Below are 23,626 nucleotides of genomic sequence, written 5' to 3'. Positions count from 1 at the left end.
TTAGGGTGACGGAAGCTCATTCTAGGCAAGTGCAATATCCATTTCATCATCAGATTGTGTGGGCCCTATCTCTGCTCACACATGACCCAATCAAATCCCACCATGTCAAGTCACCTGCCAATCCACTTCCATGGTGGAACTGGGATAGGATTGCTTGGTGTCCTTGCCAGCATGGACATTTATAGTAAACCAATGGGGTGGGATTTCATTGCCGCATATGCCACTGTAAAAGCGATGGATATGGCCCAGTCTAGGTTCATCTCTGACTGGAACACCCGGCTTAATCGAATACCTGAGATCATGAGGTATCATCGATGGATTTCAACAAATATCTGCTCAGTGCCATCTTCAGGCATATAGGTTTGGCCAACATTGAGATATGGAATTTGTTTTTTTTCTTTTTCTTTTTCCTTTTCTTTTTTCTTTTTCCTTTAATTCATTTGTATTACTAGGATGATAAAGTGATCTAGGAAACGCAAAGGCTACTCATGTTAGATGCCCCAATGTGTGCATAATCCGAGCCATTCATCAGGTGGGCCCTGATTCGCATGTGCTCTTGTCCAAAAATGAGGAGGGTTTGTATCAACGAATGGGTTCCGCTTGCAAGGGAAAAAAAAGAGGGCAGATGAGAAATACTAATCACGTTCCGCAGTGGCCTGCATTTGGGGCCCACTAGTTGGGTCTGTCATAAATGCTGCTGAGGTCCTTGGGCTCGTTCCTGTTGGTGGACACACTCTCACCAGAGATGGTAACTCATGCACCATGCACACGTGCACCCAGAGAAGGAAGTAGTAATTATTATATGATACACCTGAAAATGATACTGGACTGCTCAGTTCGTGGGACCCCACAATAAATGGGTCATTATCAAACATACACCACTTTCACTTGCTCATTGAGTGTGAACTCTGATCATGCTCTTTTCAGTCACCCGTTTGCAGGTCAAAATTCATGTCTGTACGTGGACCACATGTTTCCATAAATTGCAAAGGTTCATAGTCAACAATCAAATGTACAAATGCGGCCCAGTTGATGTGTAGGCCAGGCGTGCAAACATCGTACATGTGAGATCCAAGCCTTTCATCAGGAAAAGCCTACACCATGAATGTCGTGATTGAAAATTGAGGCCAATTCCCCATCAGGTGGTCCACGTGGGAAAACACAAAAAAGTGGACGGTTATAAAAGTTGAGTAGACGTCTACATTCAGTATCCGAGCTGAGGAGACCGGCATAGTTTCTGGCCAGGGACAACCAGCAGCTCCAGATAGAGATCTTCTAAGTAGGCCTAGCATTGGATCGGCTTGAACAACGGTCCAAGTAACCCTGCCCGCTTAATAGATGGTGTTGCATTACGTCTTATTGGGTTTCTGATCTGAGCCTTCCTAATATAATTTTGTACGGGGTTTAGGTCAGATCGAACGTGGGGCTAGGAATCTGCTCGTTGGTGGGCCTGGGCTTCTCATCTCAGGTCCTTGGCCAGGCTCGGGCCTGAATTCTGAGCATTCGATAAATGGGTCATGCGCTGGCTGGTCTTGACCCGACCCTCGGCCACACTTATGGCTAAGGTTTTACCCTTGACCCCCAAACTCCATCCGGAGTTTTCCATGGTGCGCGTCTGCCTCCCTAATGTCCCCTCATTGTTTCCCCTTTTGTGGGCCCACCTGAGCTACAGATCAGGCTAGATTTTAGGATTTGGATTTTGAAATTACAGTTATGGGCCGCAATGCGTCTAAGTGCGGAATACGACAGAGCAATAGAATGTATACTAAGTCCTAGAGGGGGTGATTAGGACCAATTAAAAATTATGACAATTTAAAATCTTAATTTCCTAACTTAAACTAATTTCCAATTAAACTAAGTCAGGCAATATAACTCTAAAGGCTTCCAAGCCAATAAAGGGTCTAATCACATAAGCTATACTAGATATGTAAGTTAAGCAACTAGCCGATATAAGATAGTATATATGAGTGTGTGGAATGTGTTTCTTGTCAATCTTAGACATTCATCTAACCATGCATCATATTTAAACATTCAAGACACATAAGCATAATTAAATAAATGCACAAATAGCAATCCTAAACACGATAATATATAGTGGTTCGGCTACGTGCCTGCTCCACCCCCGGCGGACGCATTCAACCCATGAGTGTATTGGATTTCACCATCGGAGGTTTTAAATTAGGTTCACATCAAACCTTTACAGCCCTACACAAGGATTTTACAACTGATGCCCTACATAAGAGCAAAGGTCCTAATCCCGAACCTGACAGTTTAGGCCACACAAGATAAGGTCTTAATCCTGAACCTAAGATTTATATTCTTCACAAGAGCAATGGTCCTAATCCCGAACCCAAAAATTTAGGCAACACAGGTCAAGGTCCTAATCCCGAACCTAAAATTTAGGCTCTATATAAGAGCAAGGGTCCTATTCCCAAACCCGATCAAGTTTGAGGATAGAAAACTCTTACCCTTAATCCTAAACTAGAAATGAGGCTAACTTACGAACTCCTAACAATATAATGATTCGGCTACGTGCCTACTCCACTCCCAGCGGACGCATTCAACCCATGAGTGTACTGGATTTCACTATCGGAGGTTTTAAATTAGGTTCACCTCAAATCTTTACAACCCTATACAAGAACTCTACAATTGATGCCCTACATAAGAGCAAAGGTCCTAATTCCGAACCTGACAATTTATGCCACACAAGACAAGGTCCTAATCTTGAACCTAAGATTTATGTTCTTCAGAAGAGCAATGGTCCTAATCTCGAACCCAAAAATTTAGGCCATACGGGCTAAGGTCCTAATCCTTTTAATAGTTCCTCTTGGGTTGTTTGATTTCCGCTCTCCCGCGCTTCAATTAGCTCCCCGATGCTCTCTCGATCATGCTGTTATTGCTTTGCCTAGGCTTTAGCTCCATGATTAATCTCCTTACATTTGATGTTTCTTTCAAGATGGCTAAGGTGGTGGGAGTAGGTTGAATCTCCTACAACTAATGGGTAGTTACTTCTCCTAGGGGATTTAACCGATGGACACTCTAAAGTATCATAGATACTATAGATATACCTATAAGATTAGTCTTAATACTATAGAAAATGCATGAGATCATGTTCTTCCTTAATAGAAGCATAAAACACTTATTAAGTAATAAATCACAAGAAAGAAGACATGAATCTCAATAGAAAAGAGTTTTACGCTATAAATTAGGCTTGGGATGCACTAGAGTCTTTAAAATGTCTTAATCCATACATTCCACAAAGTTCTGGGTCCTATATTTATAGAGAAAATGTCCCAACAGATATAAAACAGCTAGTTTTCGGTGACAGTCGGTTGCACCAAATTAAATCATGAAGTTGTTAGATGAAAATTGTCACTTTCGGTGGCAGCTTTGGTGGCACATTCTGCTACCTAAGGTGTGACAGATTTTCCTATTTCAGTTTTTGTCTTTCAATAACTTTGGAATTTTCTAAAGCTAAATCCAGAGAGATGGAAATTATGAACATTAAGTAGTTTTAAGGGATGATCCAAATAAGGTTTCCTATTTAGGTCAAGATTATCTAGAGGCTATTGGGTTGTTTTGAGTCAAGGGTTAGGGTCACCAAAACCATCTATTTACCTGCACTTGTTGTCTTGATGCTTCTGCTCCGTTGTGCCTTTAATCTTTGCTTTCCATAGGCTCAATTGACTTTACAACACAACGACCCATATAATTGACAAACAACTAACAGATTTAACATGGAGCGAGCATCTAAGGGATGGGTTGGATGGCATCCGCGCATATGGTGCGGCTCACAGCTCTTAACTTATGGAATATGTGTGATCATTGCCCATCACATATGAAGGCAGCAGGCTACAACAAAAACTCGGCGAGAAAACTTCAAGACCAGATATATGACTTGGAGAATTTGCTAATGCCACGCGTGCGGAATTGGCCTGTAATGTGCCAAATTGGCACTGGTGGAAATATGCCCATAAAGTCAGTGGGCATCACCATGTCAAAAAACAAGCAGGTCCAGTTATCTGGTTACCCACCTTGTACGAGAGAAAATGGAAGGCTAGAAAAACTCCGTAAGGTGGTTCATTTTGTTTCATACACTGGACTACCTGACGAATCGAATAGAGTGATCCTTTGACCAGGCAACCTATATGGTGGGGCTCACCAAATGGGTGGATTGGAGTAGCAAGTTGGCATTATGGATATGCTGAAGTGCGTATGCGGACGAATGGCTGAATGTTGCATCGGGATAGGAATTAGGAGCCATCATAAAACGAAGACATGGAAAATGGGAAAAGATAACTCGGTGACTTGACTCAAAACTTGCCCGAGTCAAATCGAGTCTATGAAATTCCAGGCGAGCTCTCCCTCTACCAGTGCCCACCCCCACCCACCCACCACCACCACCCCCCGGCGTTTTTTTGGATACTGCTGCTGCAGCTTGTTTTCATGTTTTATACTAATGCCATACTATTTTACAATTTCTAATAACTATTGTGCAGAGTCAGGTCAGGTCGGGTTGAGTCTTCGAGTCAATCTGACCTAGAGGAGCATTGAGTCTTGTCTTTGGGTTTTTAAACCTAACAATGAGCATTGTATTGTTACATAAGGGCCATCACGTTGAAAATATGGGGTATAATCTAACAGGTGTTTTCCATTAAATAACACAACATAAGAGTGACCATGCTCATTAAAAATGGGGCTTAATTGCTATAAATTTCCTGGAAATGATTCGGTAAAACAAGATCAGATAAACACTACACTTTTTTAATTTAGTGCAGAGTAAAATCCCATTTAAAGTTCACCTTTTTTTATCAAGACAATTGACTAATCTATCTTTATAAGATTTTCTTGCACTTGATATGAAATTCACCAAAATGCTCTTCGCCAGAGGACAAGCAAGTTTGAACCCAAACGGTACAAAATGTAAATGGCCAATCTGCACCCCTGCTTGTACTGAATTTCACATCAATGGCAGTACAATCATCATAAATAATAAGATGGCAACTCTAGATCAACTTAAATTGGCATTCATTTCCTACAGTGATTGTAATGTCAGCAGTAGCAAGAAGCTTGAATAACCCACCTGCCGACTGGAGGAATATCCATGTCTGCTGCATCAGAATTCATGGACAGGGGTTAGTTACATTTTCTCAAGACAGCCCAAGTCGTCTCTTTGTGAGTAGAATTTCACAACTCATCACCAACCACACATCATAAGCACTACAAGACACTGCACTTACCCTGTACTCCCTTTTCCTTTTCATCACTGACAAACATAACTTCAAATCCGACAGTAGCATATTCTCCTAATACCCTTTTTTGCTCATGCATCTACTCACTGGACTTTGCTGCAGGAACCTAACAAACTTCAACCTTTCCAGATCATTGTCCCCAAGCATAGCGGATTTGACTGCGCTCGCTAACACTGTAAGCAAACTTTTGTTGAATAAACAGACCTCTTAAATGATGAAAGTGTGTCGTAGTTCATAAAACTTCTTAGCTGGTGCAGTGGACTGAGTTAGAGTTGAGTGAGTTAATGGTGTTGATGGAATAATCACATCTTGGATCTGGTCATCTTGATGACTAAAGTTTCCTGGGCGATAACAAACTCTCATTATCAGTTCCAGATTTGAGTGGTATGTAATGGCTCTGTAAGCTATTCCCATGGCTTCTTCCATTCTCCCTTTGCTCAACTTAACTGTCAAGTCATTGTTTTCTTATTGAAATCTTTCATAATTAGGTTTTTTTCAGGTTAATAAGCAGAAGATATTTGGAGAACAATCAGCTCAGTGGTAAGATCTCTCAGATGCTGGGGCATTGCAACAAACTTCATAAGCTGTAAGTCCTTTTATTCTCAACAGACTATGAACATGCGCCTCAGCACTTCTATGAGAAGTAGCTTTCTCAATCAAACTCTTACACACTGTATGGACCTTTCCCTTATTTGTTTCACAGGTTCTTCCAAAACAAAGGGGTTCGTGATAGTTCAAAATTGAGAAATTGACTGAAAATTCAATAGGTTTAAGCCTCTTCCATCTTCTTTCAGACATTCCTTTACATGGCTACTGATTCTTCATTTGTTGTGTTTTAGGGTTGGAGAAGGCATGGATGCCAAGTGATGAGAAGGATGGGGGTAGCAACAGGATCTGTGGAGCATTCAGGGAAAATGGGACAGTTCAAACTTATGTTTATTGGCCTCATGGGAGCAGCAACATTTGTTAAAATTGTTAGGGATTAGAGCAAATGAAAGCAGAACTGTGGCTGAATTTTGCACAATTTCATGGAACTGTTAAATGTTGTTCAGATTTTCTACACGACCACCGCAGCTGTTCCGTAGGGTAAAGTCCATTTGAATTGGCAACGAGAAGCCGCCAGCTCCACATGACACATCTGCTCAATAACTGGCACGGTGAAGTGAAAACATAAAAGGAAATTGACCAATGAAGTTACAAGAAGAACAGAGGTGAGTGAATGCAGGGAGCCAAGTAGAAGTGTTTCACACGGGTACCAAAAAATCCCCATATACAGTAGTAGGTTAAATCAGAAGCCAGTCCAAGAAAAAGTTGCAGCTGACAAATGCATGCTCCTAATAAACAGACACCTTCTACATGCGTTCATGATGGCATTGCAAAGGCATCTTGAGCGTCTGGACTGCCTATCCATGCATTATGTTCATAAATATCCCTTTGCTTTGGTGGCACATCCATGCTCTAGTTAAATGCATAATAACAGCCAGACCTTCAAGCACATGCATGTGAAAATGCCTGCAGATGGTGCCAAATGACCACTGAGAAATTTTTGCACAAATCTTGCCATTGTGAGTATCCTCACAAGAAAATCATCAAGCTCTTTATCTTTATATATATATATATATATATATATATATAATAAAATAATAAAATAAATTTTTTTAAAAAAAAATGAATGCAAATAAGCAGCACTGGGCAGCAGAAATGTGAAATTTCAACCAGAACACAAGAAAAAAGAAAAGAGAATTTGTTGATCAAATGTAAGTAGAGATTAGGACCAAAACGAAGCCTGACATTAAAGAAAATGCCACATAACAATTGAATTACTTGACTATCTTTATGGATGAAACAGCAGTAAGGCCATTAATGTACAGATATAGTACTATCGACCCGCTAATAGTGGTCGGTGTCGGCATTTTTTCAGACATCTTTCTGTGAACCCTGATGTTAGCTGTGCAGTAACTTAAAAAAAAGTCTCTCTCCTCAGTACATCTTTGAGCTACTCCGCTGAACAATCTGAATGTCAACGAATTCATTTCACTCACCTCAAGAGGGTGAACTTAGACCCATTTGAACTGAAATATTCTATGCAAATGAGAAATGAAATCAAGATGATTATTGTCTGACCTGGCTTTCGTAAAGCACATATGGCCAAGCATCTCTGATCCTTCCAGAAGGGAAAAGGAATGCCCCATGTCCTCCGTATCACGCTGCCACCTCCTTAATATGTTGGGAGTAGCTTTTACCGGGTGGGATGAAGATTAGATCTTCCCAACCAGAGTTCTTATTGTTCATCTGCCATGAACAGGTATGCAAATTATCTTGCTGCAGATTTGAATTTGAATTTGAATTGGAATTTAGGATCAACTGGGTAATCTGATCTCTTACCTCCATCTTTTTCAGAACATCTTCCAAGCACCCAACCTGTAGAAAGAATAGATGTGCATAAACATCACTAAAACTGCAGCTTGAAAGCAGCAAGTGATCATAAAGGCAATAGCAATACCATTATGTGCTGTGAGAGGCCTCCTCTTGATGCCTTTGAGACCCTTGAAAGTTCTCTCTCTATATCTTCCTGTACGCACAAGAACCACACAATCAGTCAGAACATTCACCGCAACCTACAAAATTTTGTTCTCTTAACACTGTAACTGATGGCAAGTAGAGGACAAACCAGGTTGAACAAACCTTTTGGAAGTATATGGGGCAATAGCGCTTGTTCTTCTTCTTTACAACTAAAAGGTCTGACTGCATAGAGAAAGCAAACAAATAGATTGATTGGGATTGCCACAGAGCTTGAAAAGAGGCAACGACCCAATTAAAGTTACATAAGACACCACTGTAAATAGATGTTTCCTCACTTTTCAGTTTTCTTATTATCTTAAATCGAACAATTAAACATCACTGACTAGTAGAACATGTGCTTAGAGATGGACTAGTGTCTCAGTAGGAAGTAGCACAATAGGATATACCTGAAAAACCGGAACTCCATCAAATCCCTTTGTACGATCTGCAGCTTTTAGCTAGGAACCATGAAAGTTATGAGCAAGCCTTGAATTAATGAATCACTTCATTCAGTTTTAGGAGAATGAGAAACCAAAAAGAAAACTTGGAACAAGCGAGCAATTCTCAGTGCCTATTCAGTTTGATTCATCCTTGTAAAATTCATGCAAATCCTATAAGTTCAAAAGCAGGGAAATGCATATTCAGTGCATCAAAGAAAACAACAACAACAACAATAATAAATCCTTCAATAATAATAATAATAAACACGGAGACAGAATCAAGCTTCTGTGAGAGGGGCACCCTTTTTGCTTCATAGAATGGCTTCAGGGTACATGCATTAGTTAATACTAACTGATGAAATCATGAAGTTGCGCTATACTGTGAAAAAAGTTATGATATCTGAAATCTAGTGAAAAGGTTTTGTGAATCTGCAACAGGTTGAAAGGTTAAAGTCTTAACATCAACTACAGAAGAAAAAGAATGTCACAGAAAGTCTTCAAACAGAATTACATATCGAAGGAGTCAATCATCATCATCATCATCATCATCTAAGCCTCATCGAACTAACTGGGGGAAGGAATAAACATTCCACAAAATAAAAAAGTGACATGAACTCTCTCTTTTCAGGAATTCTCCCTTATTTGTTACTTCCCTCTAGTTGGGGATAAACAAGCATCCTATTTGGCAAACAATATAAAGGTTTCCTTTTTACCTTTCTTCAAGAGACTATCGGCGAGTGAGGAGAATCCTCCTTGTGCTAAAGTATGGAAGGTGCTCATTCCCCCAAGAGTTAAGGCCTTTGGTTAGCAACAATGAAGAAGATCCTTTAGATAATTTGAGGAAGCAAAAGATGGCTCTTCCTAACATGTGTTTCATGCGTGGGAAAGACAGAAATTGTTAATCATCTATTCCTGCATTGTTCAGTGGCATCAGTGATCTGGCCCTTGTTTTTGTCTTGTTTTGGAGTGGCATGGATTGGCAATCACAACATTGGTAGTACATTAACTGACTGAAAGAGTGGGCCTTTTGCTGGTAGAGAAAGAACCCTTCTTTTCATGAAAGAAGGTAATTTCATTAAAAGGCCGAAGCCAATATATACAAAACAATAAAACCAAAAGGCAAACAACTACCAGCCCAACGGAAAAGAAAAAGGGCTAGTTGAAGCCAAAGCCCACTCAAACATCAGAGATTTAGCCCTCCTGAAGACATTTTTTGCTGTTTCGCTCTTGTTCTTGAACACTTGACTATTTCTTTCTAACCACAGCGCCAACAAAACTGCTAGCCCACTAAGCCTCCAAAACTTTTTCTCTGATTTCCCAACTCCCTGTCCTGGCCAAGCTATAAGAAAAACCTCGATTGAGCCCGAAATCACCCATGTAACCCTGAAGAGTTGAAATAAGGAATCCCACACCTCTCTTGCAAAAGGACAAAGAAGAAACATATGATTCACTAATTCCGCATCTAGCAAACAAAGCGAGCAAACATTCGGAAGCAACATATTCCTCTTTACAAGATTATCAATGGTAAGCACCTAGCTCGTTCCAACTAACCACCCAAAAACCGCTACCTTCAACGGGGCACTGTACTGCCAAACAAATGTTGTCGATGCTAGACCTTCATTATCCTCTGTTTCAGTTATAAACCGATTACAGAGATTTAACCAAAAAATTTCCAAACTTATCCTTTAACCATCTTAGAGAGTCCATGCTCAAAGCTACCGGAGATGCCTTCTCCAAACAAAGAATAAGAGAAAAAAATTCTTGAATTTCTTCTTCGCCCAAATTCCTTCTACATTGGGGAGCCCAAATTGCTTCATCGCCCCTCCACGAGAAACAACTATTGACATTCATGTTTGCTTCCCTAGCTAACCCCACTAATCTGACAAGGAATCTCTCAAAATGTTGTCTCCTAACCATTTGTCTTCCCAAAAATGAATATTTTGCCCATTCCCCAAGACAAAACCTGTCCCTTCCCAAACTTTTTGCTTAAAAAACGCCACTGACTTCCATAAGTAAGAAGCATGATATAACTGAGGATGATTGGTCCACCACTTGGAATCATCACTCCCATATTTCTTTTCTATTAAGATCCTCCACATCCATTTCCCTAGCAACCTCAAATTCATCTCTTCTAACTCCTCCTTGGTCCCACGGTTTGCACCCATCTTCCCACCTCAAAAGATGAAACTTACAAGACTCTTCTGAACCTTTCCAGAAGAAATTCTCCCTTTGCTTTTCTAGTATCTTTAAGATTGCCTTAAGACAATTAAACAGAGACATGAAGTAAACTGGAAGGTTTGACAATGATGCTTAGATCCAAGTCGGTCTTTCGCCCCTAGATAAATATCTCAATTTTCATTTAGACATCTTCCTCTCACATCGCTCGATCACTAAGTCCCAGTGTCTAGTAGGTTTCATGTGCATAACGGGAGGCCAAGATATGTAGACGGAAAGGAACCCTCTTAGCAACCAAATATAGACGCAAAATTTGAGTTTCTACTTTAAAGAGCCCCACTCCGAGAATCTCACTTCCACTAATGTTCACCCTTGGCCTGGAAACTGCATCGAATGATACTATAATGGACCAAAGATTTTGCACTTTAAGCCCATCTGCGTTACAGAACAAAAGTGTACCATCCGCATACTGCAGGTGAAAAACTTGAAAATTTGACAGGTCCAGTCCAAAGCCTTCCACCAACCCTATCTCTTCTCTCCTCTCCAACATTTTGTTAGGGGCTTCCATCACTGAGACAAAAAGATAAGGAGACAACGGGTCGCCTTGACGAAGCCCTCTAGAAGTAGGGAAGAAGCCATTTGGCGAGCCATTAACCAATATAGAGAATTCAGCTGATCTGACACACGATCGAATCCATCCTCGCCATCATTGTTGTCATGTGCGACCATATATGCGCATATATGATTGCATATGCACATATCCATGTGCAGATCGCATATGCGATCTAGCACATGCGATTGCATGTGGCATATGCAAAAATATCCTATCACATACGCGATGTATGCGATCACATATTGGCCAACGGTTGGCATTTTTTTTTAAATTAAAAATTAAAAAAATAAATTAAATGGCTATAAAAATGGCTTCTAAACCTCCCCAATTTGCAATATTCTCACTCCAAAACTCTCTTACTCTCTTCTTCTCTTACATTTCTTAATTCCAAGTGGTCTTAATCTCTCTCTCTTACATTTCCTACTTCCAAGTAGTCTCTCTCTCTCTCTCTCCCATGGAAGTTGGAAGATCAAGATTCAAGCACTTGATGTTTAATTCATTGTTTAATTGATTTTATTTCTCTCAAATATATTTTAAATATGTAAAATAAGTTATCTATTAACTTAGAAAAGTTACCCTTAATTTCTTTTTTCTTTTTCTTTTTTTTACAATGTTTTTTAAAATTTTCCATATTTTTCGATTTTTTTTTTTTTCAAAACAAAAAAATTGCAGTCACATATGCGATTGCATATGCAATCGCACATGATTGCATATGCAATTCGACAACATTGCTCGCCATTAACCAATACAGAAAATTTGCACACTACTCACTCCCCTCTTCTCTTATAGGAATCAATACATTCGTTCGCCAACAAGGACCCATCAAATATCTATCTACCCTCCACAAAGGCTCCTTGCGATGCCAAAATGATATCTCCCAACACCTTAGCTAAAATCTTGTATGGACTGCCAATCAAGTTAATGGGACGAAATTCTTTCGGACTTTCAACACCTTCCTTTTTGGGAACCAAGGCTATGAACATGGCCCCTAATTTCACCGCTATGAAACCTTTATCGAAGAATTCGTTCATAAAAATAAACACATCTCCTCTTAACACCTCCTAGAATTTCTGATAGAAAGCTATTTGAAAACCATTGGGACCCGGAGCTTTATCACCACCCAAGCCTACCACTGCTTTCTTAACTTCTTCCCCTAGGAAATGACTCTCCAAAGAATCTGTTGCCTCAGACGAAAGACCATCAAAACATAAATCATCTAATGGGGGCCGATGCCAAGAGCCTTTGGACAAAAGATCCTTATAAAACATCACAATTGCACCACAAATTATTTTCCTTCCCAGTTAACCTCACCCCATCTTCCTAAAGAACTTTGATCTTATTAGAGCGACCTCTAACACTGGCAATCGCATGAAAGAACTTTGTATTCTTATCGCCTTCCTTAAGCCACAAAGCCCCTCGATCCTTGAAGTCATCTAATTTCTTCCTCCCAAAGTTTGGCACTGTATTTAGCAAAATAGACCTCCCACCAAGCTCTCTCCTCCTCCATCAATTGCCTCGATTCTTCTTTTATATCCAACCTCTACAATTCTTGAAGCCACAAAGACGTTTCCTCCTCCCAACCTTGCAACATCTCTTTTTTCCATTCACAAATCTTTTTCTTTAGGAACAATAATAATAACAATAATAATAATAATAATAATAATAATAATAAAAGAACCCTTCCATAATTGGTGTTTTACCGAATTTTGTGGGGTTTTTGAAAAGAGAGGAACAATATAATCTTCAAAGGGAAATCATCTTCTGCTAACTGCATAAAGAGAAGAATATCTCCCATGGCGATCCATTGGTCATTAGCTCATGGTGTGTCATAAAGGTCGCTACATAAAGGTAACGGTGGCAACCATTACACGTTACGGGGTTGTAACGGTCGTAACGGCTGTTATGGAAAAAATGACCTGTAACCACCGTTAATAGCCCATTACACCCCCTATAAAGGATGTAATAGCCCCATAATGGTTTGTTACGAGGCAAATACAGGTTTTTCGGATTTTTTTTCAACATTATGGTCAAATACAGGTTTTTTGGGTTTTTCTTTTAATTAGAGAGAGAGAGAGAGAGAGAGAGAGAGAGAGAGAGAGAGACCATAAAGGCCGTTATGGGAGCTGTAACAACCATTGCAACCCTTATCATAAAGGTAATAGTGGTGGCTGTTATGGCCACCGTTAGAGGTGTACACGAGTCGAACCGAGTCAAGCTTGGCACAACTCGACTTGACAAGGCCACTGGCTGACCCCAGCTCAAACTTGGCTTGGCTCGGTCCTCAAGCCTATCTGGCTAGCTAGGCTCAGTTCGGTCAACAGCTCGGGCCAGTTCGAACTGAGTTCGAGCCAAGATCGAGCCTGTGCGGCATTTTCACAAACACATGGTGTGCACTTTCAGTTTCTTACTGTATGTACAACAGCAGCAGTTGTTTACAGGTATTTCATCAAACACCTTGTAGGCAACATCAAAATCAAGAAAAAAAGGGTATTTGTTTCATATACATACCTTCCTTACCACCAGCCAACACTTCGTTGAGTCATTTCATCAAACACTTGGTGAGCAACATCAATATCAAAGTAACCAAGTCACCGAACTGGTTCGATCCGAGTCGAGTCTAGCTCGGGCAAGCTCGAACTCGGTTCAAAATTTTTTTCGAGCTCAAAAAATCAGCTCGACTCGGCTCGAACTCAATTTCTTTTCGAGTCGAGTCGAGCGAGCTAACCAAACTAACTTGGTTCATGTACAGCCCTAGCCACCGTTACGACTATGGAATACCTTGTCATTAGCTTGCCTGGAATTTAGAGGGCTGACCATGGAAGATATATTGGGGAATTAGGATATATTGTACTTGTCTCCATGGGGGCCATGGGATTTGCTTTTTGGTCTTTATTTATTTTTATTTTTATTTTACCATTCTCGACCTTAGTAATTTTGTTGAGTCCTTGTCCTTTGATTGAGGTAGAGTGATGATGAGAGGGTCATTAGACCCGGTAGTCTTTGTTTTTCTTGGCTTTCTTGTTTATATAAAATTAGTCAGCTTCCAAAAAATGTTCATTTTATTTGGTAACAGAATTTATTATTATTTTTTTTTTCAGGATGAGGTAACAGAATTTTACTAAGCACAATGTTATTAACATAAAGGTGATTCATGACCAAAGAGAAGCGACTTGTATCACCTCTTAGCCCTTCATTAACAGTTCATTTTCACTACTTAGCCATCTAGCTGTATATTCTTGGAAATATGTCAAACTATCACCCTTCTTGACTAGGGGGAATGTTGCTTTCATTAGAGTCATTTAAGAGATGAAGGGGGCTCAGAACTTTCCAATCAAAGCCCATGGCCCATGGCCCATGTGACTATCAGAAATAGTAGTCTAGGTGTAAAACCCTGAATACTAACCATTCTGCATCATTTTTATCACAATATTGATGCTTTCAGGCCTGTTTGATGAGTGGGAAAAGAAAAGAAGAGGTAATAATTATCCAACGATAATTTCCCTAAGCACCATTGAAACATGGATTCTCAAGGACTCTACTTTTAAAGGTCTTGTTTGAATAGCAATTGGAAATCTCATATTGGTGAGATAACGATCACCTTGTATCTTGTGCTCGAAAATTTGACTATTGATGAGGGTGACAATTGCTATGTCTAATCCATTATTTTCTTTGCTAACCAAACACAGTAAAACGTCCCATCATGGGAAAAGTGCTTAATTTTCCTTTCTTTTCCCACTTATCAAACAGGCCCTTGAGTCAAAATCATAACTACATGGGGTATCATGGTGGGCAATAACCTGTTTCCCCATGAAGGCATGCTACTTGCAGTGCCTTGTCAAGAGGTCCCATGTTGATTCATTCAGGTACCTAATTACTATGTATTGCTGCAGAACATGTCAACAGTTAGGCATGGATGATGGCATATGGATGGAACTACCAAACATCCATCTGCTTGCATAAACCCAGAATCCAAACCTTAAATATGCTAAACGGATAGAAAAAATATGTATCGGGTGGTGGTCATGAATTAGAATCACGGACCACAAAAGAACAGGTATAGCGCCAAAGTAAACACTATAGTCCAGAAAAAATACATCTAGCACCTTTAGATTTGTTTTCCCCTTTAGGGAAGTCCTTTAGCACCAAAAGATGAGCATGTAATTGTTTGTCAGTTGTACCATAATATGCTTGGCTTTACCTGCTTACCACATAAAAGCAGTCCCAAGCTCTCCAAATAGCACCATTTTTTTTTTTTTTTTGAAGGACCATTTAGGAAGAAGAAGAAGAAGAAGAAGAAGAAGAAGAAGAACCCTCCAAATAGCAGCTTTGGAATCATGAGGTTTTCTGTTGTCTCTGACACAAAAAAAAAAAAAAAAAAAAAAAAACCCAATAACTGAATGAAATATAGGAACTTCAAGGCACTTATCTTTTCCACTTCTTTCCTTATCTGCTACAAAACTTTCCCTAAGAGGGGGAAAAAAAAGGCTCCCAGATTCTCATTGCCACCTTAAGTTCAGCTCCAACCTGTCACTATTTCTAGGATTGGAATCACTCAAAGACCAATCATTTCCATCCTTGCAGTTGCTACATCAATCGTTGCCCACGTTCCATGGATATCTTTTCTAACTATAAAATATTAACAATATAAAGCTAATTCATGGCTGAAGAACAATTATGAAGCTAATACTAAAGGCTACGAGAAAACAAGAAGGCTGGTGTATAAGCAGATCTAACCTCTAATGCATTCCTTATTTGAGTGGGATCAGGCAAAAAACGAAATGCAATTCCTTCCACTTTCAGCATATAGACCTATAAGAAAGAAAATGGAAGAAGTGATTAGAAAGCATAATTAAGTAGACGAACATTTGACGCAGCATGCATAGGGCTAAAACTTTTCTACAGCTTTGATCACAGGATTTGATGACCAAGAGTTGTGTGGGAGCATGGGCCCCACCTAACTGATGGATGAGAGAGCATGGGCCCCACCTAACTGATGGATGAGAGAGGGTGTGTACTCTCTCTCTCTCTCTCTCTCTCTCTCTCTGAGTCTAATAGTCTAACAGATGTAATAAATATAACAAAATTTTAATGAAAATGGTGATAAACCAATAAAAAAACAATTCCCTACACTTGCAGTATTTTTACATATTTTTTCATAAAATTTCCCATTTTTTCTTTATTTTTCAGAAGTCTTTTATTTTTTTTTTATTTTTTATTTTAAAAAAAAAAAAAGTTCAGGGGTCCGTGCAACCAGATATGCAATTATACACTTGCATAAGTGTACAAGCCTCCCTAGGTCGCACAGGATCGCTTATGACATTTGACAACATTGAGTGTAGGACACTGAGGAGACATCATCCTAGAATTGAATGTTGGTCATCATAAAGCAAGTTGCTTAGGAGTTGGGACCCTGAAGAGCATCAACACCTAGAAGCTAGCCGTGTAGCAACTAAGGATAGCATGTGCATCTTCTCTCATGTCTCCTAGAGATTCTCTTGTTGGACTTTTTTATTGAGAGATTTTCTCTCCTGGTTCTTATCTCTGAAGCAGCCAACCCCAATCAGTTGGGATGAGACTTAGATGATGATAATTCTTATCTCTTAAAAATCTTATTGGTAGTGTATAGTCAGTAACCTTTTTTACTTTTTTGAAATGTCTACAATTAGCAAACGTAGTTGGTTTCTGTTTTAGGAGTCAATTAGTAGTTGTTTGTCATTGAGAGATTCCCCTTTTTGAAATGGCCATTGCTTTCGGAATGAGAGTTCTTCGGTGGAAGAGGTCACATTACATGACTATTTTCTAATAATTAGAACATGAAGTTCAAAACTCCTCTTTTTAATAATTAAAATATTCTTTTCAGACACTAACAAACTTTTATTTACAACATCCACTAACTTCATATTACTATGGACTTCCTAAACATGTTAAAGCAGATGGGTTGTGGAATCAGATTGACGAAGTGGATTTATGAGTGTGTTACTTTGGTGGAAGAGGTCACATTACATGACTATTTTGTAATCATTAAAACATGAAGTTCAAAACTCCTCTTTTTAATAATTAAAATATTCTTTTCAGACACTAACAAACTTTTATTTACAGCATCCACTAACTTCATATTACTATGGACTTCCTAAACTACATGTTAAAGCAGATGGGTTGTGGAATCAGATTGATGAAGTGGATTTATGAATGTGTTACTTCAGCTCATTTCTCTATAATAATTCATTGGATGCCCAAAGGTTTATTCCAAAGCTCTCAAGTATCTTTGCTATGAATATCCTCTATCTCCACTCTTATTTGTTGTCGTTGTGCAGTCTTTCAGTAGAATGCTGACAAAGGAAAGAGGGGATTGGGTTTGGCTCGTGACTTCAATGCGGAGAATGCTGACTTTCAGACTTTGCACCTTCACTTCATGGACCCTATGACCTATTCCTTGATAAGACAAGTCACCATCATCATCTAATCCTTATCCCAACAACTTGGAGCTACACGAACGTTGTTCCGCCATTCCCGTGATCAAACATAAGTTGATAACCTGAGGAAAGCATTGAGATGTTTCAAAGTAGCCTCTCATCTAAAGATTAATATCCACAAAAGCAAATTTTTGGGAATTTGCAGATGATGTGAACCTCTTCACCCCTAAATTTAGGTGTAAAGCGGGGAAACTCACTGCCACATATCTTGGTTTGCTGCAGTGCATTGGTAAACCGCAGAAGAGCCTCTGGGACGTTGTATTGGAAAGGTTGGAAAGAAAGCTCATGGGATGGAAGAGAAGATACTTTAGGAGGACGTATACTCTCGTGAAATCAACCCTTGCAAATATGCCCACTTCACGTCTAATGGCCCACCAAATTATCTGTTTCGTCAGGGTAAGATGGAGAGGTTGTTGAGCTTTCAGTGAGAGTAGGGGAGAGCTTTCAGTGAGAGCTTTCGGTGAGAGTTTCCAGTGAGATTGGGGGAGAGCTTTCAGTGAGAGTTTCTAGTGAGAGTGGGGGAGAGCTTTTGGTGAGAGAATGTCGAGCTTTCAGTGAGAGTTTCCAGTGAGAGTGGGGGAGAGCTTTCGGTGAGAGTTTCCAGTGAGAGTGGGGGAGAGCTTTCAGTGAGAGTTTCCAGTGAGAGTGGGGGAGAGCTTTCAGTGAGAGAATGTCAATTTCCGGTAGGGATGGGAGTCACTTTTCCAAGCGACAGGAGTTTAGGTTCCACTAACAAGCTAAATATGATCCCGATGGTACCTGGAGATACAGTAATCCCTAGGATCTCTCTCCCCGTTGCATATGAGGAGGGACCAAATTGACTTCAACAAAAGGAACACACAGAATCATGGCAAGAAGTGATACACAGAAAAGGCAAAAGGAAGATTGGTGAGGGGAATCCCAGAGCGGTTGTGACTTACCCTACTCTATTCATCAAAGGATATCCAGAAGGATGGTTTCCCATTAATCTGTCGAGGGTGTTCAGCTGGGCTGGAGTAGTGATGGATGTAGTCATGCCAAGGGACAGAAAAAACGGGCAGTACAGAGGATTTACGTTGGTCAGAATGAGTTCAGAGGAGGAGCTGTCGAGGGCGGTGCAAATGCTGCATGGTGAAAGATTCAGAGGAGCTTTGTTGCTAGTTCAAAAGGCAAGGTCCAGCCTTGAACGGAAACAGAAGAATGCTGGCTCGGGTAAATCGACGATTCCTAAGGAAACTACTAAATCTAACACCTAGTTCAGTTCCGGTCAGAGAAACGAAGCATCGTTTAAGGAAATTCTTCTGGGTTCGTTGTCTCCTCAAAATATCCAGACACCCAAAACCCGTAATGTAAAAGACAAAGTCAGGATGAAGAATAGCGGCGCGATTGAGTCATCAGAGTCTGGGATGGACCGAGTGCTGCGGGTTAATCAAGGATCCTTCGTTCGTGCTAGGAAGGAGCTGGAAAACATAGTTGTCATTACCTCAAGAGAGGGAGTCTCGATTACCCAAGTGCGGGCATGGATAGACGAATCTTGCGGAATCCAACCATCTGCCTATATCATAAAACCCATTGGATACAATGAGTTATGGATTAAGGTAGGTCCCGGAGTAAACTCGAACCTCCTAATCATGGCTAGGGTGCTACATCTAGAGGGTCTGGTCTCAAAAATATAGAGGTGGGATGAGTTTTCCTACTTCGGCATGGAGGAGGTGTGGATCCTCATCTGGGCCATCCCCTTAGAACTCTGGTTCGATGACTTTTTTATCGCTGCAGCCTCTATGCTGGGCTCCTTTATAGATCTGGATCCAAAAACTAAGATTGGAGAGGAAATGGATGTCATCAGAGTTTGGGTTAGAAGAAGCAAAGGGGATCCTTTGCCTCCCCACATTCAGGTTATTGCAGACAACAGAAAGATTCTTCTGCCGGTTTAAAGGGAGGCGAAGAACGAGTCGATCCCTAGGTGGGGTGACCTCTGGAAGGTGAAGGAATTAGGATCAACTTTCTCCGCTTCTGGTGACGACGAGGTAGACGATGCGGGAGTTTGAAATCTCTGCTCCCGAGGAGCACCATACCACAACCCCTTGACAGCTGATGGCCATAATGGCTGTGTCAGGCCCCCGTCTACTCTCTCAACGCGTGGTGCGTTACCTGCTGTGGCACGTGTCAAATGCCTCATTGATATTTCGAGGCGCCCGCCCCCAACTGCTCTAGTCAAATTGCCATCTCGTCAAGAGACACATGGCATACATGCAAAGGACGTCCTCTGCAGGCAGCTAGATCTCGATCCCTCTCGTTTTGCATCACCTACATGGCGTGACGAGGTTCGGCCACATCTCCCGGGTTCCCTATGCATTTCAAGGAATGATCAATCCCTTGATCACCAGATGGAGACACATGGCAACCTCCGAAGCCATCATTTGTTATTAGGCGACGAGGCTGCTTTTGGCTCGGGTCCGCTTGCCGGGTCTTCTTTGGAGTCGGGCCCAGTGGAAACTATCGGGTTAGGTATATCAGAGGAGGTGGATCATTCTTTTAATCTCAACCTTTCCCCAGGTCCCAAACCAGTTCTAGACCGTAGACTAGTTTCAGTGGCTTCAGCTGCAACTTTACGAGGCTGCTTTTGGCTCGGGTCCGCTTGCCGGGTCTTCTTTGGAGTCGGGCCCAGTGGAAACTATCGGGTTAGGTATATCAGAGGAGGTGGATCATTCTTTTAATCTCAACCTTTCCCCAGGTCCCAAACCAGTTCTAGACCGTAGACTAGTTTCAGTGGCTTCAGCTGCAACTTTATCGAAGCGTCTAGGCCTCCCCGCTTATTCATCGAAGGTGCGGATTTCTTCCTTAAGGCAGCATCCTGTTCAGCTAGGGCCCTCAGACCCTTCGGACTTAAAAGCCGCAAGTGAGCGGATCCCTCATCCTCTCCTTTCTCTCCAACTCTGTGAGAATGGAGATCTGGAGGAGTTCGACAACCAGTCCTATTCCTCGAAGAATCCTGCCTCCCTCGATTTCGTCCCTCCTTCTCCCTCTGCTTCAAACACGACACTCCCAAATCAGGCTCTCATCTCCCTTTTCCAGGAAGATATAGGAGATCGCGTCATTGAAGCAGAGCCACTTCAGGTTCGAATTGCAAATCCAGCAGATCAGGGGTCTTCAATGGATCAGAAGACAGAAGACGAAGAAGGTAGAGTTAATCTTATCAACACGATTCAGAAGAAGAAATGGATCAGAGATGCGATAGGACACGTCGAAAGGGCCATGGGTCTATCATTCGGGGACTGCCCGGAGGACTATATAGCCCTATTTCAGTGCGTGGAAGCTCGCGGGAGACCTCTAATAACTATGAGATCCCCAAGGAATCATTTATCCAGATCTTGCAGCAATAAAGAATTGCAGCGTATTGATCCTTCTGCGGGAGTAACGCCCAACCTTTCCAAGATCAGGAAGCACCAGGATTCTCGGGGTAGTTTGTTTCCTCTATGAAGATCATCTCTTAGAAAGTTAGAAGGGTAGGGTTGAAGCAAAAGAGAAGGTTGATTAAAGACTCCTGTGGATCTCGAAATCCTGATGTTATTTGCCTTCAGGAAACAAAAGTTCAGAAATTTAATGACAGGATTATGGGTTCGCTTTGGAAGGTTGCTGATGCTAAATAGGTGGCGTTGGACGCCATTGAAAGTGCTGGAGGCATTTTATTAGCCTGGAAATCTTCCCAATGGCAGATGGAGAAGTCTTGGTCTGGCACCTTTTCAATCTCAGTTATCCTGATAGACAGATCCTCCAATTGTAAATGTCTTATCTCCTCTGTTTATGGCCCCAATCTTGAAGCCAAAAGGTCGGAATTCTTGGAGTTGTCTGCGTCCAGGCTAATATTTTCAGGTCCCAACTGTTTTGCTAGAGATTTTAATATTACGAGATACACAGAAGAAAAATCCCATGGTAGATCCGTCTCCCCGGCTATGCGCACTTTCTCAAATTGGATCGATGCCCAGGAACTAGTTGATCTCCCTCTTCTCAGCTTCAGATTCACCTGGACCAACGGAAGAATGAATCCTTCCCATTCCAGGTTGGACATATTCTTAGTATCCTCAGATTGGTTGGATTGGTTTCCCTTTGTCTCTTAGTCTGTTCTTCCGAGAACAACTTCAGACCACAGTCCAGTGTTGTTGTCAACTGACGAGCTCAAGTGGGGACGAGCTCAAGTGGGGCCCAAAACCTTTCAAATTCGAATCGTCCTGGCTTAATATCAAAGGTGTTTTTTCAACTGGTTGCAAATTGGTGGGGTGATTTTCATGTTTCAGGCTTTGCAGGGCACAGGTTATGCAGCAAATTCAAATTGTTGAAGGAGAAGCTGAAGTAGTGGAAGCAGGAAGTGCTCTTCAAAAGGGATTTGCAAACATAATTGATTAAAGCAGAGCTGCAAATGATAGATGTCGGAGCTGAAAATGGCATCATGTCGACTGAAATTCTCTCCCAAAGAATTTAGCTCATCCAGTCTCTGTCTGTTAGGGTTCTAGAAGATGAAATCACTTGGAAACAAAGATCCCACACCAAGTGGATCAAGGAAGGGGATAATAACACAAAATACTTCCACTCAATAGCTAGCGTGCATGCCAGGAAAAACAGAATCAACAGTATTATTGTGAATGGTCGTCGCATCGAAGACAAAGCCTAAATTGTGGAGGAGGCTATATCGTTCTTTAGCATGATACCACTTAATGGCCTGATTAATCGTGTTTGTAATACAGAGTGTATGTACGAGCCTGGACCGAAAAGGGTGCTTAAAGCATGGACTTAACGCTCTAATGACACCAAAGCATGGGACGGACTCCAGAGACCCAAGATCAATAGAATTATACATCAGGGACCCGGAAAAATCGAGAAACCGAAGCTCAAATGGCCTGAAAGTCAGCCAGAATGCAAGATCACAGGGTTTCTACCATCCGTTCGGTTCGAAACTTCACATATGGCCTAAAGACCAAAAACTAACCATGCATGTCAAATTTCAGCCATTGGATCCCCCTGGAAGTGTCCTAACGGACAGATCAGCCTATAAATCAGTGAATTAGGGCCCACCTGCTGTATGAATGCGCTTCATCTTCAGTCCCCACGGTTAAAATGAGATGAGTGAACGGATGGACGGATCAGATTTTACTCATACGTCACCTTGGAACCCAAACACGTGACGCGTATATACGAGGTGTGTATAGAGCGGACGTGCGCTGTAACTCAAGAAATCGGTCAGCATGCGCTGACCGATATTTCTTTAAAGAAATTTCAAAATCCAGCGCCTTCACTGCCGATTGCCGTTTTTGGCTTGTGGGACCCATCCATCATGAACTCTGATGATCAGAACCTTTCATTGTGTCCCAGGGGTGCCTATAAGCCTCACCTAGGTGTCCTTTTGGACCCATGAACGTAATAACAGGAAGATTACCGTCCAAACGTCAGATGGACGGCGGAGTAAGCAAGCTTGTGGACCACACCAATTTTCTCCAAAAAATACTCATTTCCGAAGAGTTTTTCATCCTGAACCTAGTGGACGGAATGGATTTCTCAAAATACATCACTGTGGGGCCCACCGACCATCACAACACTCAAATGTGCAGGCTCTGTTTCGCAACAGAGCCTGCGGTGGATTCTTGTGGGCCACCCTCTGAGGTGATCGGTTCAATCTGGACCGTCTAGTGGATTCCAAAGAGGCCTATAACCATCACCTAGGTGGAAAATTTTCAAAAGACAGTTTGAGATCAGTTTGGATTGTTTAAACAGCGGACAGACAGCGGGAAAAGAAAACATCGGATCTCTGCATCCACCGCAAAACTTCTCCTGAAATTTCACCGTCTGAGCCAAGATTTCATGGAAAGTTCAATGGATGGATGGGATTTCCTGGCCAGTCCCGATCTTGGGCCTCACCAATCATCAGCGCAAAACAGGATGCGCAGTTACGTTCTGCGAACATCTGAGAAAGCCGATACGCTGATCTTGTGTCCCAGCAAGCTCACTAACGCAAGATGGGCAGAGTCCCACCAGGAGTCTGCTGCGAATGGAGAGGAGCAGAGGCAGACGGCTGCATAAGAGGGAGAGGCTTTGGACGTGGAGGGTACGGGTTCTTTGGAGGAGTTTGGCTGCTGGACG

General features: G+C 41.5%; 1 protein-coding gene across 3 annotated transcripts in view; it reads right to left on the bottom strand.

Annotated features, from left to right (window-relative positions):
• Nucleotides 1–7,020: 7,020 nt before the first annotated feature.
• The window catches only part of LOC131236250 (protein TIC 22, chloroplastic), a 28,784-nt gene continuing 12,178 nt past the window's right edge, over nucleotides 7,021–23,626 (bottom strand). The window contains exons 3-9 of one of the 3 annotated variants that reach the window (XR_009166655.1): nucleotides 15,777–15,851; nucleotides 8,222–8,272; nucleotides 7,938–7,997; nucleotides 7,756–7,824; nucleotides 7,638–7,673; nucleotides 7,381–7,544; nucleotides 7,021–7,268 (exon numbers count right to left, since the gene is read on the bottom strand). Coding sequence is in view for 2 of the 3 variants with exons in the window: in XM_058233379.1 (XP_058089362.1) it covers nucleotides 7,455–7,544; nucleotides 7,638–7,673; nucleotides 7,756–7,824; nucleotides 7,938–7,997; nucleotides 8,222–8,272; nucleotides 15,777–15,851 (381 nt within the window). In the remaining variant the exon portion in view is untranslated. Of the gene's footprint in view, nucleotides 7,545–7,637; nucleotides 7,674–7,755; nucleotides 7,825–7,937; nucleotides 7,998–8,221; nucleotides 8,273–15,776; nucleotides 15,852–23,626 lie in introns of all 3 variants that reach the window. The other 2 variants (XM_058233379.1, XM_058233387.1) reach the window with 2 other exon arrangements.

Source organism: Magnolia sinica, chromosome 2 (assembly GCF_029962835.1).
Source record: "Magnolia sinica isolate HGM2019 chromosome 2, MsV1, whole genome shotgun sequence".
NCBI classification, from domain to species: Eukaryota; Viridiplantae; Streptophyta; class Magnoliopsida; order Magnoliales; family Magnoliaceae; genus Magnolia; species Magnolia sinica.
The sequence above is the reverse complement of the archived record's forward strand: the minus strand, read 5'-3'. Positions and strand labels throughout refer to the sequence as shown.